The sequence below is a fragment of the Cricetulus griseus genome, chromosome 2 (assembly GCF_003668045.3).
Source record: "Cricetulus griseus strain 17A/GY chromosome 2, alternate assembly CriGri-PICRH-1.0, whole genome shotgun sequence".
Taxonomy (NCBI): domain Eukaryota; kingdom Metazoa; phylum Chordata; class Mammalia; order Rodentia; family Cricetidae; genus Cricetulus; species Cricetulus griseus.
In genome coordinates, this window is record NC_048595.1 from 177,289,963 (window position 1) to 177,305,461 (window position 15,499).

Genomic DNA, 15,499 nt, shown 5'->3' on the forward strand with positions numbered 1-15,499 from the left:
TAGCCCACCTCCCTTTCCTTGGTACCATTTGCATGCATCTGCCCTCTCTCCCGCTTTACCTGGAACCTGTCGGGTGAGAATTAAAGCTCAACTTTGGAATAGGAAGCCTGCCTTGGGGGAAGATGGTGGTCCCTTGGGAAAAGTTGCTGACTGGCTCTCTCTTCTCAGATCAATTGACCAAGTGCTGTCTCTTCTCCTCCCTTCCCCCCCTCCTCCCCACTGTTCCTTCCTGGTCTCTGGCAGCTGGAGAAAGTAACATCTACCGAAAACCCCCGATCTACAAACGGCATGGTATGGTCAGAGGCAGAGCTTAGCCAAACAAGGAGGGAGGGGCTACAACCACGGCAGATGGTTCTGCACAGGTTCCCAGGAATGAGACAATGAAAGGCCACAACATAGTCCTTCTTGCTATCCCCCAATCACTCAGGGTGACTTTGTCCGTGTCATTTCAAAAGAGCAACAAATTATTCACATCCCTAAATCCTTTCTTACCACCTCACCAACCTACTTGTCGGCTCACTGCTGCTCTAGATTCTGTGATCAGAGAAATCCTGAGAAATACCTGAGCCCCTCTGAGAGCTGCACTCAGAATGCCAACAATTCAAATTGTTCACTAGAATGTGTGAGATGCACAGATTTCTGTACTGAATTCGGGGCCTCTGCGTTAAGCTTTTCTGAGCGTAGATGGAAGCTCATGATGAGAAAGGGATGGAAATCACTTCCTCCTTTCATGTTTTGTTTCCCTGGTGCTGGAAATCAAGCCTGGGCTCTTGTGCATGCCAGACAAGCATCCTACCATTCAGCTACTTCCCTGGCCCCTCATTAATTCTTTTATTTGGTGTTTTTTAAACAATGGTCTGTGGAACATCTGTTCCTTGGTAACTAATTTTAAAGGGGCAGACTTGCTGGCTTCCACCATGACCCAGACATGCGAATCGCTGATGGCATAGCCCAGGAGTCCTCGCTTAACTTCTTTACCCATGATTCTGCCTGCACTCCAGTACCAAAGCTGTCCATGCCGACCACCTCCTTACTACCACACACTCAGTAAACATCAGGGGAATGCTCACATCTTTCCCTTTGAGGAGGCAGACAACAGCTGCCAGCCTGGCTGCTGGCATTTGTTCACTGTTCTAGTTAGGTAACAGAGGAAAGCACAGGTTCGAATTCAAGCTTGGAGATGGTAAGAGCAATCCTGTACCGTGGACCCAGCTAATCAGATGGTGGCAGGGGCAGTGCAAGTGCAAATAATGGCTCTGGGCACCAAAGACCCTGAATATCATTTTAGAGCTGGGGGTGAGAAGTCTTGCTAAGAGGCTTGCCTTAAACTCACTGTATAGCCCCTGGTTTTTTCTCGACAAGTCTCTCAGCTGATGGGATTACAGATATGCACTACCGTGTTCTAAGATTCTGCATTTAAACAGACTCCTTCAGTTTTCAGAGCTAGTGGGGCAGAGGAACCACAGGGAGTTGTAGGCCTGTTGTATTGATGCATGTGGCTAGAAATAAAGGTGCTTACCCTCCCAAAGGTATTTTACCTTGACATACAGAAAAGGCTCCCTGAGAACCATGTTTCTTAGGCCCCTTCAAGTTTTCCAAGAGGGTTCCTGGAGATAGCACCTAAGCAGGCTCAGGGGTCCAGGGTGAAGGTGGCTGCATCATTAAGAAATGACAAACACTGTCAACCAAGGGAAAGCACACAGGACTCAAGTCAGAGGAACAAGTTCAGCAGCAAGGGATGGATGCACAGTCCTGGGCTGAGTGCAAGCCTGTTGATGCAGGACCCTCTGCTCATATGGTCCTTGGATCATAGATCTTGTCCCTGCAGCCTCCCTGTAGTTCTCCCTCAAAAGTGGTGGGGGGCCACACTGGTTTCTCCAGCCCTGCTCTCTGCCCTGTCAGCCTGTCACCAGTCAATCCCACAGTAAAATCACTGCCCTATAAACGGTGTCTGGAGTAAGTACTTTGGTCACCCCTGTTACAGGGTTGCTTCAGATGGAAGCAGAACCTGAGCTACCACACAATCCTAGTACTTAGAGATGAGGAACAGAGGCGGAGAAGGGTAGGATTTGCCCAGGATTGTGCTCAAATTAAGTGGCAGAGCTGGAACCAGACCCCCGCTTTCTTTACTCCCTGTCCAGAGCCTTTTCCTTCAGGACACAGCCTCCTCAAACAGGGCATGAGGACAGCTGACCTAACTCAACAAGCTTCTCGGTCCTGCCTAGCAATTCCTTCCTCAATGTGGTTCAAAGCCGCGATAAAGCAGTCTTCAAAGATGTCAGGAAGGAAGGACCAGAAACTTTGAGGTTTACTCAAGAGATATGGTTTTAATGTATACCATGAGAGTCCATGGGATGTGCTGGAAGAAGACCCAGTCCAGTCAGTTCTGGTACAAACTGCTGGGTGGTCTTGATCAAGCCCTTTCCTTTCTCCGGCCTCAAATGTAAAATGAGGGGCTAGCCCAGGGTTTCTCTAGCTCTGGTGCTTCGTGTCCCAGGCTCTCCCACCAGCAACCTCTAACCTTCAATAGCCTTGCCTCCTGGGGCTGGAGCTTGACAGAGACAGAGAATGTATGCTCCGATCTTGAAGTGCTGTCCTTGGGTCCTTTGCAGGTGATTTGTCTACAGCAACCAAGAGCAAAACAAGTGAAGACATCAGCCAGGCCTCCAAATATAGTCCAGCCTACTCACCTGACCCCTACTATGCTTCAGAGTCCGAGTACTGGACCTACCACGGGTCCCCTAAAGGTAGTACTACCATAGGGCAAAAGGCCGGAGGCCTACCATCTGTGTCAGGGACAGTCACCCACTCTTTCCCACAATCATACTCTGAGAATTCTGGGAGGAGATGTAACACATTCTTAGTCTATGCAGGTGTTAGGTGCCAGCCCCAGACCCTAGATATACACTGGGGAGCAAAACACCAGGTTCCTGCTCTTCAGAAGGAGACCTAGTGTTTAAAGATGGAAGATATAAACCTTCCAGATGCCGTGACACCCCACCCACCCCAAGATGTTCTTCTCTGTTGTGGGGAGGAGTTCCTATCAATTTCCATTTTGATTAAACATTTGGCTTTACTAATCAAATCTCCTTTCTAGGCAAAGCTTTGTAGAAGCTCAGGGTGACTTCATTACCTTCTAAGAAGCCACCACTTAGAGAAAGAGCATGACACAGAAGCAACCATAACAAAAATAGGAGGGGGTCAAAGCAGCAGTGAGGATGCCCATGTGAAATTGTGGCAGGGAGGGAGGAAGGGAAGGAGGAGGGAGGAGTAAGGAGGGAGGGAGGGAAGGAGGGAGGGAGGGAGGAGGGAGGGAGGAGGAGGGAGGAGGGAGGGAGGGAGGGAGGTGAGTAGAAGCATAGGCTGGGGTTCATCTTGCCTGTCCTTTGACAGTGCCCCGAGCCCGAAGGTTCTCATCTGGAGGAGAGGAGGAGGATTTTGACCGCAGCATGCACAAGGTGAGCAGGATACATTATTGAATAAAATACTTAGATTTGTTTTTTCATTTGCAAGTGACAGAAACCAAATTCAAACTCATCTCAGAAGAAATGCATAGTCGTTCTTAACCAAAGAATCAGATAGTGAGCTTGGCTTCAGTTATGACTACTTCCAATGGCTCGAAACCAAAGCGCCCTTAGAAAGTCTCCCTTGATTTGCAGTGTTTGCCTCAGCATTGGCTTTCTATTCAAACTGGTTGTTTGCATGTATAGGAAGCAGATACCAGCATCCTTCATTGCTAGTGACACTACAAAGTGGCCCAGCCACAGTAGAAACCAGATTAACAGTTCCTCAAAAAGTGAAACACAAAATTACCATAGGACCCATGCAGCAATTCCATTTCTAGGTATATAGATATGAAAACAAACATCCAGGCAAATAATATGTCCACGGCAGCACTTAGCACAATAGCCCAAGGTAGAAACAACCCAAATGTCCATCAGTTCACAAATGGATGAACACCATATGGCATATCCATACAATCGGGTATGAATTGGCCATTAAAAGGAAAAGGGGACCAGAGAGAAGGCTCAGCTAGTAATGTTTATCATGCAAGCATGAGGACCTGAGTTCCCATCCCCAGCACCCATGTAAAAGCCATGCATATCATCTATAACCCCAGTGCTGGTGAGAGAGAGGGCCATCCAGTCAAGCTGAATCAGTAAATTTCAGTTTAAAAAAGAAAACCCTGTCTCAAATAAAATAAGGTAGAGATTGACTAAGGAACAAATTCAGTGTTGACTTCTGTCCTCTACACACACACAGGTTCCCATTCAGACACATACATGAACATGTGTACACATACACAAAAAGAGTTGAAGTACTGAGAAACACCTCCTCAGTAAGCCTTGAAGCATGATAAAGAAGACGTAAAAGCACACATAAGTTTGTTTGAACCATATGGAGGTGGATTTTACACAGCATTGTAAATTTACTAAATATCACTAAATTGTTTGCAATGGGTTCAAACAACTACAGACAGAAAAAAAAATGTGTTTTAAAAAATTATATCTGTGCTGTTTTTCTTATCATTACGCCTTAAACAACATAGCATAAGAACTTCCACATGGTGTTTCCATTGTGCTGGTAAGTGCGTGAGAGATGATGCAAGCTCCAGCATGCAGGAAGAGATGCAGAGGCTATATGCAAATACCACACCACTTTCTCTAATCTTCAGCTTAATTGTATGTGGATTTTTATCACCCTGGAGTCAGGGAGAGGTCCTAAGGCAGATGCCCTGTGGCTACTGGGAGATGACTGGGCTTCAGAATAGGTCATTTTTAATTTCAAGTAAAATGGGGAGGCGGCTGCACACCACTGAACCAGTTGCTGTAGGCAGGGAAATGTGGTCCTATCACTAGTTAGACCTGTTTGGAACACGCACCTCCAGAGCCTCACCCAGACCTCAGGACTATTCAGGGAACAGAGATGAACCCACAGAGAAAACATGACAACTACAAGGAAGGAGAGTTCTGGAAGGGTCAGTTGACAGAGGCTCCTATCAGGCACAGCAGCCTTAGTCATTCCTGATCTTGCCCCACTGCCTTCTCCTAACTTCATGCTCCTCCCTCCAGCTCCAGAGTGGGATTGGCCGGCTGATTCTGAAGGAAGAGATGAAGGCACGGTCAAGCTCCTACGCGGATCCTTGGACCCCACCACGGAGCTCCACCAGCAGCCGGGAGGCCCTGCACACCACTGGCTATGAGATGTCCCTCAATGGCTGTAAGCACTACTCTATCCTGGCATCTCTTGGCTGCTTGCTTTGGGCCAGGCCCCCTGTAAGGCACAGTCACCACATCCTCCTAGCAGTAGGAGCCCCACATCTTAGATAGGAAACTGAGGTGTAGAAACCCAAGATCACTGAACTCACAGAAATGGATCTCCCTCTCCCTGGAATTCTGTTGGAACATAGCCAACCCCCAGAATCCATCTTTTGGGCTAATGAAGGAGTCAGGAGAGGCTGGTCTTGAAGGTATCCCCAGTCTCTCTCACTTTCCTGACTCTCTTGTCATCCTCCTGGGCCTTCCCTGGGTGTGGAACACAGACTGGGCAGAGGGCTAGATGGGGCACCAAATGAAATCTTGCTCTCCTGAGTGATCACACCATCTCTTGGGGACGTCTGGAGCCATGACCTCTAATTAAATTCACTATATACATAAAATTGTCATCTGAATTGCTTAAAAACATATAACCTCTTTTCCGGGGTGCTGAGCCTCCTATCCCTTAGAAACAAATGAGCGGAGACTTTGTCAAGCGCTTCAACTTGAGGCATTCTCACAAGTGTGTAGTTCCTTCCTGTTCCTGGAGAAGCGTGCCTGCTCCATCTGCCTCCTTCCTTTCTCATCTCTGTGGAGTTCAGTCCTGCTAAGACTACCTCCAGACACTGCTTGCTGGGCGATAGAAGGCACTGTTGGTTATACTCCTGTGCTCCAGGCCTTTGCAGATATCACTACTGGTCCTTACAATCCACACAGTGTAGGAAACACTCACTTCACAGATGCTAGAAGTAACATTAAGCCACGTGTCCATGGCCAGAAAGCTAGAAAGTAACTAAACCAGGGTCAGACCTGAGTTGGAGGGAATGTAAGGCCATGAACGTTCTCCTCTTTGCCTTGCAAAACCTTGATTTGGGTGAGACTGAAGATGGCATGGAGCGAAGATAAAGCCGGCTTTATGGAGTGTTATGTATGGGTTAGGGACTGTGCTAAATATTTTTTTAATAATTAGTGTATGTTGTGTATGTTGTGTGTGTGTATGTGTGCACACACATGCATGCACACGCGTACGCACTTGAGTGCAGGTGCTCCCGAAGGGCAGAGGCATTGGTTCCCCTGGATCTGGAGTTACAGTTACTTGTGAGGCCCCTGATGTGGGTGCTGGGAACTGAACTTGGGTCCTCTACAATAGCAGTACATTCTCTTAACCACAGAGCCATCTCACCTGCCACTGTGCTCAGTATCTTACTGTATTGTGTCATATTATTCTGGTTAGGGTTACTATTGCTGAGATGAAACACCATGACCAAAAGCAACTTGGGGAGGAAAGGGTTTATTTGGCTTAGGTGTCTACATCATAGTCCATCAATGAAGGAAGTCAGGACAGGAACTCAAGCAAGGAAGGAACCTGAAAGCAGGAGTTGATGCAGAAGCCATGGAAGGGTGCTCTTTACTGACTTGCTCCTCATTGCTTGCTTAGTCTGCTTTCTTATAGACCCAGGACCACCAGCCCGAGAGTGGCATCCCCCACAATAAGCTGAACCCTCACCTATCAATCACTAATAAGAAAATGTCCTACAGGCTTGCCTACAGACCATTCTTATGGGGGCACTTTTCTCAATTGAGGTTCTTTCCTCTCAGATGACTCTAGCTTGTGTCAAGCTGACATAAAACTAGCCAGCACACATGTATTATTCACAGTATCATTACAAAGGATACACTGTCACTCCCATTTTGTAAACGAGAAACTAAAGGGTGGTTAGGTAATTTGTTTGGCGTTAGAATATATGAAGAGCAGAGAACCTGTATGAACTGATGAGACTTTTTCCCTAACTAACCACTTGGGGCGCTGTTTTCCATCTCCGGCCCTGTGTCTCTGCAGGGGACCAAGACTGCTTCAAATTCACCTGTTGACTAGGGGTGGAACTGAGTGAAAAAGAATGTTTCCTGTCCTCCATCACTAGCACAATACATGAAAACATATATAAAAAGAGATACATTTATACACACAGGCATAGCTGGGATACTATATATCCCAGCTATGTCTGTGTAACAAATATCCCAGAGTATGTGCGAGGAGGGGAAAGACAGGAAGGGTGGTATTTAGATTGGACAGTAGGACAGTGACTATTTGGAAATGAGTGTTGATTAAGCTCCCTGCCCCCTTCCTGCCAGCCAGAGTCTTTGAGAACGAAGCCATGTTTCTTTGTAAGCAATAAATGTCTACACCATGCCAGTCCATACCCATGAGCACTGATTTGGACTTTTCTCTCTTTCAGCCCCTCGTTCACACTACCTGGCTGACAGCGGTATGTTCTGCCTGCCCCACCACAAGCCCCTGTGTCTTGTAAGGACAGAGCCATGGCAATCGCAGCTCCCCATAGCTCTACTGACAAGAGTCCTAGCATAAGTTAGTCCACCCATCGCTATTGTCAGATTGTGGGGCTCCTTCACGTGGGGTTCTCCCAAAGAGAAGGAAAGGTCACATGCCTCTTTTTTCCACCTTGGAGCCTACCTTTCTGGTTCTGAGCTCAACTCCGATTTCAAGGCCTGTGGCCAAAACTCAGGCATCTATCCTAAGAGGATGAATGTGCACGAGTCAAGGCCAGAGTGTGTCAACAGGTGCTTCTGGTTGGCCTAGAATTCTACTGGAACAGGGTTCCCCAAGGTAGTCTGGGAAACATGCAGAGAACTCAGTAGCCACTGATCCCACCCTACTTTCCACTGGATTGAGGGTAACATTGGCCAGATGTCCCCAGGGAGAGCAACCTTGGCTTGGGGATCCTGACTGTGCTTCTGTCTCCTTTCTAGACCCTCTCATCTCCAAATCTGCCTCACTGCCTGCCTACAGGAGAAATGGGCTACACAGGGTAAGGGGGCTGAACCGGGAACCTCTGCCTCAGATGCTAACACTCTAACCCTAGTGAGGACCTGGGTGGAACCAAGGAGAGGCTTTGGGGTGGAGGTGGGGTTGCTGAGAGTGGTGGTAACTTCCCCCCTCCCCTTTGGTCACCCAGTAGAAAGAGGCCTCAGGGAGAGACTGGCTTTACCAGCACCAACTAGCTTCACACCTCAGACAATGTCATCACTAATGTGAAACTCATTTTGTGGGTGGAACAATAAAGGCAAAAAGAAGGGAGATACATGTTTACATTCTCTCACCCAGTGAGAGGAAGAGCCGAGATTCAAGCCTTCTAGGCTCCTGAGCAGCTCATAAAACCTCCATTTAAACAGTGAGCCAGTTCAATTGCTGGAGGAGGTATGGGCAGAGGTCTTGAAACTGAACAAGTGATGGGAACAGGACACTGAGACAAGTATTAAGTTTTAAGCACCTAAGTGCCACTGTTCCAGGTTTTGAGGACCCTACAGTGAAGGTCACTTTTCCTGTGAAGTTCACAGATCTAGTTAGAAGATGCACAATAAGTAGGAAAATGTAACCATTTCAGTGGCCAGAAATGCCAAAATGAAGAAAATAGCCAAGGGACCAGGCGGTGGCACATGTCTTTAATCCCAGCACTCAGGAGGCAGAGGCAGGCAGATCTTTATGAGTTCAAAGCCAACCTGGGCTCCAGAATTCAGTTCCAGGACAGGATCCAAAGCTACCCAGAGAAGTACTGACTTGAAAAACCAAAAAAAAGAAAAAAAATAGCCAAGGGGGTACAAAGTCGATGAGACAGGAATAAATTTAAACAAAGGTCTGGATGCAGTGTGGGGAGGGACCTCCGTGCTTGAAGACCTGCAAGGACCTTTTAGCTGCAGAGAAGCATAATACCTAAGTCCCTGTGCCAGAAGACAGCCATAGTCCCAAGTCACATGGCCAGAATGGAAGAAAGGAGTGGGGGCATGAAGCCAGATGGGAATATTATTAGAAGACATACACCTCAGGAAGGAACTTAAGAGGATGTCTGTAGAGGTGCCTGTGATCCCAACTTGGATTTTCAGTGGGATCCTGCTGTCTGCTGTGTAGAATAGACACTGCAAACAGGCCAGGAGTAGCAGCCATACATCTGCTAGGAGACTGTCTTAGAGTGGGACACACAAAGCACAGGGCACACTGAAGAGGATGTTTGTGGCCCTGGACTATTGAGAATTTTACATCAATGCCTTGGGTCACACGTTCATTCGTCCAGCAGATTTACAAAAGCCTCTCCCACATGCCAGGTTCTGCTCTGAGTGCTTGCAATCTGTAAGTGACCAAAACAGAAAATCCCTGCCCAGGGTCTGTGGTTAAGAGCATGTGTTCCTCTTGCAAAGGACCTAGGTTTGGTTCCCAGCACCTATATGGTGGCTCACAATTATCTATAACTCCAGTTTCAGGGGCTCCAGGGGCCCTTTCTAGCTTCCACAGGCACTAGGTACACACGCATGCACAGTGCACATACATACACATATGAGCCAAACACTCATATACACTTTTAAACTTTTCCTGTCTCTTCAGAGTTTAGATTCTTGTAGGGAAAACAAAGTATTAGTATGTAACAATAGGAAATAAATCCAGTACTGACACTGTTGGAAGACAGTGTCATGAGAAAAGAAAAAGGATGAGCAGGATAAAGAAGGTTGAGAGTTTATGGAAGGGGTGACTTCCAGTTGTCAATAGGACTGTCTGTCTGGGAAGAACTTGTACTGGAGGGCCATTCATTCCATGAAGTAAGTGGATCTGAACTGGTTGCCACTGTATGCTGGGACTAAGTTGCAGGAAGAGCACAGTGAGTTACATTTCCCTAAGTTGAGGCTGAGGCTACAGAAAGAGCTCCCTACCTGGGTCCTTGTCCACATTCTGGAGGTAGGCAAGTGCTTCTGGGAAGCAGCAGTGAGCTTCTCAGGCCAGCCCAGCTTTGTGTTCCCTACAGACACCCAGCGCAGACCTCTTCCACTACGACAGCATGAACGCGGTCAACTGGGGTATGCGAGGTGAGCACTGCTGGCTAGAGCACAGGGGCAGGCCCTCCTGAGACTTCCCATAGACTCCGGATGGAGTGCTCATAACTGTTGCTTGACCTGCGAACCACAGCTACCGGTTCTGTCTCCTCTGTCAAAACCCGAGTTCCCACTTCCACTCTCTCCTTTTCCTACTCTTCCCTCATCCTCTCTAGTCCCTGACCTTGGGTGCTTTCCAGGCCATCTGGCTCTCAGAGCATCTGAAAGTGCTGATTACCTTGTAGTGCTGGGCTAACACTTCCAGTTAGACATGGCACAGGGAAACAACCAGAGCCAACAGCACGTTGTTCCCAGAAAATTCTCCATGACAGTCATGCTCTCTGCCAGGAAAGCTCTCATGCCAGACTCCATTAGCTGCTTGGAGTAAGCCCTGGCTTGAGTGACCATAAAACAGCCTCTGAGAACCGCTAGATGATGGATATAGTGTCCCCAGGCTCCATTGTCCCAGACTCTTCTTCCTATTGAACATAGCATGAAGGCTGCTTTCCTCATAAAGCCATCACAAGAATAGCCAGCCCCACCTCCAGCCATCTAACATGCTTACACCAGCCGGGATGCTCCCCCATGGTGAACTCAGGAAGAGAGGGTTCCCATAGCTTACAGCAGTCACTAAGTGGAGACCAGATCCATAGGACACTGAGACAGAAACCAATGTAGTGATGTACAGCCCAGAGGCGGGTTCTAGTTGGTACATGTCTCTTTTCTCTTTGCAGAGTACAAGGTAAAGAACACATAGACCCTGGGGTCTCCAGGATTCTGGGAACCACTACCTTGGGGAGCAGCAAGAGGATGGCAGCACCATCTATGCAGAGAAGAAGCATAGATGAAGAACCTCTCAGGACTAACATTGTCTCACTTTGGCCCATTGTCCCTGGTTCTCCCTGAGTCTTCTCTAACCCTTTTCCTGTCCCTGAAGATTCTAGGACACCACGGGGTCCCACTGGGCAGCTTAGCCACTGCCAACTATTAGACACATTTAGAAGGTCTTAGGTCCACATTAATGTCAGGTGTCACCACCCAGCTTATCTTTAGCAATGTTGGGACACTCTGAAGACCATGCCAACCCAAGAAGGGCAGACCCAGCCCTTACTCCTGACTAAATATCCAGCCTTAGTGAATAGAAGAAGGAACCCAGGCTTAAACTGCAGCTGGAAAAGACAAACTCACCCCCTCACCCAAGCTAGACATACCCCCCTTTCTTCTTAGATCTATCCGTATGAGCTGCTGTTGGTGACAACTCGAGGAAGGAACCGACTGCCAAAGGATGTGGACCGGACTCGCTTAGAGGTATGTACAGGCATGTCCAACTTTCTGACACTGCAGTATGACCCTGTCATCTATAAAGTTCACACTCAAGAACTTCTTTTTTTAAAAAAAAAAACCTCAAGAAAACTATCCTAATGTTTTAAGTTAAGCTTAAAACATTTTTGCATTAGGCTGCATTCATAGCCATTACAGGGCACGGGTTGAACATGCCTGGCACTGTGCAACCCCAAGGAAGACCTTTGGGATTGAAAAGATCCCGTAGGTGGCAGAGCTGACCCCACTTGGGACAGAATGAGTCGTTTAAGGACCTGTTGAAGCTGGTTGCAAAGGCAGAGACAGCTGTGCGTTCTGAGCTGCCCCGGCTTCAGCTTGGTCAGTGCCTGTGATGCACTTCCAGTGTCTTCACCTGGGGCTGATGTTCTGTCAGCAGAACAGCAACTAGATTTGGTCCCTGCATACTCAGGGCTGTGCTAGAGCCAGGTCTTGTGATGGGTATGAGGGAGGGGACAAACGGCATGGCTTAGAGGACAAAAGCATAATTAAGTCCCAAGTTACCAGTCTGCATTCTGCTCCTGCCATCACTAGGCGGGCAGCTTCAACCGGGTGATATCCCAGCTGAAGCTGTTTGAGTATGTCAGGCTAATGCTTCCCTCAAGCTTCTAAGGAAAGTAAATAAGGACATATACCAAGCCCTGAGCAGCATTTGGCCAAGGATTAAGTGCTAGCTAGATGCTAGGATGCTGGTACTCAAAGAATGTCACTAAGACCTGCTTGGTTGATGCAGACTTGCTGGAAGACATAGGAAAGGTTTGGATGGAGAGGGAGGAAAGCATCGTGAGCAGTTGAAAGGGTAGAGATAAAAGAGGGGCCCTGGGCATGGCACTGCCTAGTACAGATCACTTAGCATAGAGTGCCCCGCCCAGGCTACCTCTGACCTGGAACTTTAATTGCCCTGTCCCATGATGTGTCCTTCCTGCCTTTCCATGCTTTTAATTCTCCCTACATGCCCTTCCCATCCTGTGACCTCACAACTTAGGGCCTTGCTCTAGAGATCACAGTACCCAAATCCTTCCCAAGGCCTCCACGAGGATGATGGATCACAGGCCTGGTCTCCAGCCTCCCCTTGCCTTCATCAAGTGCAGCTCAACACCTCTCACTCTCATTTATATTGATGCCTCTGCCTGACTTTGAGCTTCCTATGGGGAAGACTGTCTGTGCTGCACCATAGGACCCGGTTACGAGAGATGTCAGAATGTGTTTGTGGACTTGAATTCACACTTCCGAAAGAGGAAGTTTTGTGCTCCTCAGAAAGAGTATGGGAGCCAGCTTTGCCCTGCTGCTGAGGAATTCACCCAAGGTAGAGGCAGAAGGGGAGGGGGCACTGTAAGTGAGCCAAGAAGCTCTGCGTGTATCCCCAGCTCTAACATGCTGAGTTAGCCGCCCAAGGACCTTGGGGGACTTGTTCCCATCTTTATAACAAGGGACTTCAGGTGTCTGCTGGTGCTGAAGGGGACAGCTCCTGGCCATCTGAAAAGAACCAGCCTTGAGGCATATAAGCATCTCCAGTCCCCAACATGCAGGCCCTGTGAGCTCAAGTTTCCCAAGCATCAGAGCTTTCATCACACGTGGTTCTACCCCAGACTAGGTAAATTGAGACCTGGGGAAGGAGCTCAGGTCAATCTATAATGGGTTTTAAACCGCCCAGGAATGTCTAAAATGTAGTGCTGAGATAGAAACACTGCCCCAGCCCCTGCACCAGCTCTAGTCCCTAATGTGTCCTCAAAAAGTTCAGAGTACAGACATTAATTTATCCAATAAATATTTATCACAACTCTATTAAAGGGCTGGCAAGACAACTTAAGCGGGTAAAAACTGCTGGCCATGGAAGCCAGGCGACATGAATTCAGTCCCTAGGTAGAAAGAGAGAATGACATTCATAAAGTTGTCCCACCCTCTACACATACTCTGTGACATGTGCATCCCTAGACATACATCATGCACATGCACACAAAATAAGAGCAAATTAAGTTTTTAATTTGAAAGTTCACTATAAGTACTAAATGTTGTTCTATGTATTTGTGTGTGTGTGTGTGTGTGTGTGTGTGTGTGTGTGTGTGTGTGTGTGTACACAAAACAGAGACCCTGATCTCGTAGAGATTGTGTTACGTGAGAAAGCAGACACTAAAGGACACAAATGAAAACAAATGCTGCACCATGCTAGCAGGTGACAAGGGGGAGAAGTAAAAAGCCCAAGGAGGGCTGAACATGGAACTGGAAGTAAGGAGGAGCAAGCTGTGGTTGCAAATAAACTGATGACAGTAGGTCTCCCCTATTGTATGACATCTGAGCCAGTTATCCATGCTTCTTGAGCACTTCCTAAGCAGAGGGGACAGCCAGTACTGAGGCGTTAATGCAGAAGTGAGCCTCTGGCAGTAGAAGATATCAAGAGGTGAGTGTGGCTGCGACCACAGAGCACAGATGAGGAGAAGGAAGTAATGTCACAAATGGGGATGGAATCATCTGTGTCACTGATTCTCAAAAAGCTCGCAGTGTGGTGAAAGTGAGCGAACCAGGCATGTCCGTGCACTCTATGCTCAAGTTCACTCTTGCCGTATCAATGACGTAGGTACTAGAATGGCCCCTTTCTCTAGAAGTGGCTTGGAAGGATTGCCCATTTGCCCAAGGCTATACATCCATGTCTACTTAGCTCTAAAAGCTGTGCTAAAATATTAACTCATAGTGGCAATAAGTCAACAAACTGGCTAATTGTTGTATAGCTGTATGAACACTTCTCACTGGGTCTCCTTCAATACCCAACTAAAGATACCAACTTCTCAGAGGATCCAGAAAGCTTGCAACCAAAACCAAAACCAAAAGCCATGTATTTTCTTTTTAAATAAACTTTACTATAAAAAAAAACACAGAGAGGAACTGATCAGACCAAGTGTATACATCTCAGTGAATTTCCCACAGTTAGGATGGCCACTCTAAAGCTGTGGAGCTCCATGCTGGGTTTTACACTCAGAGTGCACTTACTTCTCTTTTTAAACTTGATTTTAAATTTTATTTTGAAATTTTTCAGACCTCCAGTAAAGCTGTATGAATAGTAAAACGAACACCCACCTAGCCTTCACCTAAATCTATCAATTCCTAATATTTTGCTATGTTTTTAAATGTCATATACTTCGAAGTCTAAAGGCTTTTGACATGAGCCTTCAAGATTGCTGAGAACAGAGAAGAAGGGAAAATAAAAGGGAGGATGGGAACCTGCCATGAAATGCAGAACCGTGTTTGATCCTGTGACAAACTCATTCCCATACAAGGAAATGAAAGGGCATCCCAGAGGGTAGAAAAATACAAGCAGTGATTTTTTTTTCATTCTTCTGATGAGAAGCCTGCTAGGTTACTTGTAGAAAAATATTAATAAGGGGCAATATAGCCTGAATCCTTGGGTGTCTTTTTCTCCCAAAGGGGAGTTGTGTAGCATTAATCATGTGTGCTTATAGACACAGATACACAGATTTATAAAGGTGAGGTCAACCAGAGTGTACAAATAGTGCTTGGGTAAAGTCAGCACCCACCTGAGCTGGAGGCAAGGGAAGCCAGTCTGGCCAGCAAACCTCCGGAGGTTCCCAGGAAACACTTCACCTGCACCTCCATCCGTTCAACTCATACCACATAAGTTCCTTGTTCTCACCCTGGGCCAGGCCCAGGGAACCCAGAGTGTAACACAAGTTCTAATTACTTTTAATAATAAAAACATGGAGCCAGATACCAGGGCAAATGCTGAAAGATCAGAGAGAGAAAAGAGTGAGCCACAACCAACTCTTACCTTGTTAATTCCTCAGCCGAAAAAGGGCTGAGTGCCTGTCTCCTCCCGCCTTGGAGTCCTCTCTCTGCCCAGCCATATGGCTCATACCCTGTCTGCTTGTACAGACCGCCAGACCTCTGTGCTTAGCTAGTGGCTTGTGCCTCCCTCTGATCTTCAGGCAAGCTTTATTTGTTAGAGGATAAACAAGGCATCACCACACCAGGGTGAAGTACAGTGACTGCTGAATCCACCCCTCACGTCCTCATGC

General features: G+C 47.4%; 1 protein-coding gene across 1 annotated transcript in view; it reads left to right on the top strand.

Annotated features, from left to right (window-relative positions):
• The window catches only part of Ablim3 (actin binding LIM protein family member 3), a 104,910-nt gene that overhangs the window by 89,267 nt on the left and 144 nt on the right, over positions 1 to 15,499 (top strand). Inside the window, exons 14-22 of the mRNA XM_035438720.1 lie at positions 244 to 291; positions 2,613 to 2,747; positions 3,394 to 3,458; positions 5,073 to 5,220; positions 7,493 to 7,522; positions 8,025 to 8,083; positions 10,067 to 10,127; positions 10,868 to 10,875; positions 11,361 to 11,441. Coding sequence (XP_035294611.1) covers positions 244 to 291; positions 2,613 to 2,747; positions 3,394 to 3,458; positions 5,073 to 5,220; positions 7,493 to 7,522; positions 8,025 to 8,083; positions 10,067 to 10,127; positions 10,868 to 10,875; positions 11,361 to 11,441 — 635 coding nt within the window. The remainder of the gene's footprint in view (positions 1 to 243; positions 292 to 2,612; positions 2,748 to 3,393; positions 3,459 to 5,072; positions 5,221 to 7,492; positions 7,523 to 8,024; positions 8,084 to 10,066; positions 10,128 to 10,867; positions 10,876 to 11,360; positions 11,442 to 15,499) is intronic.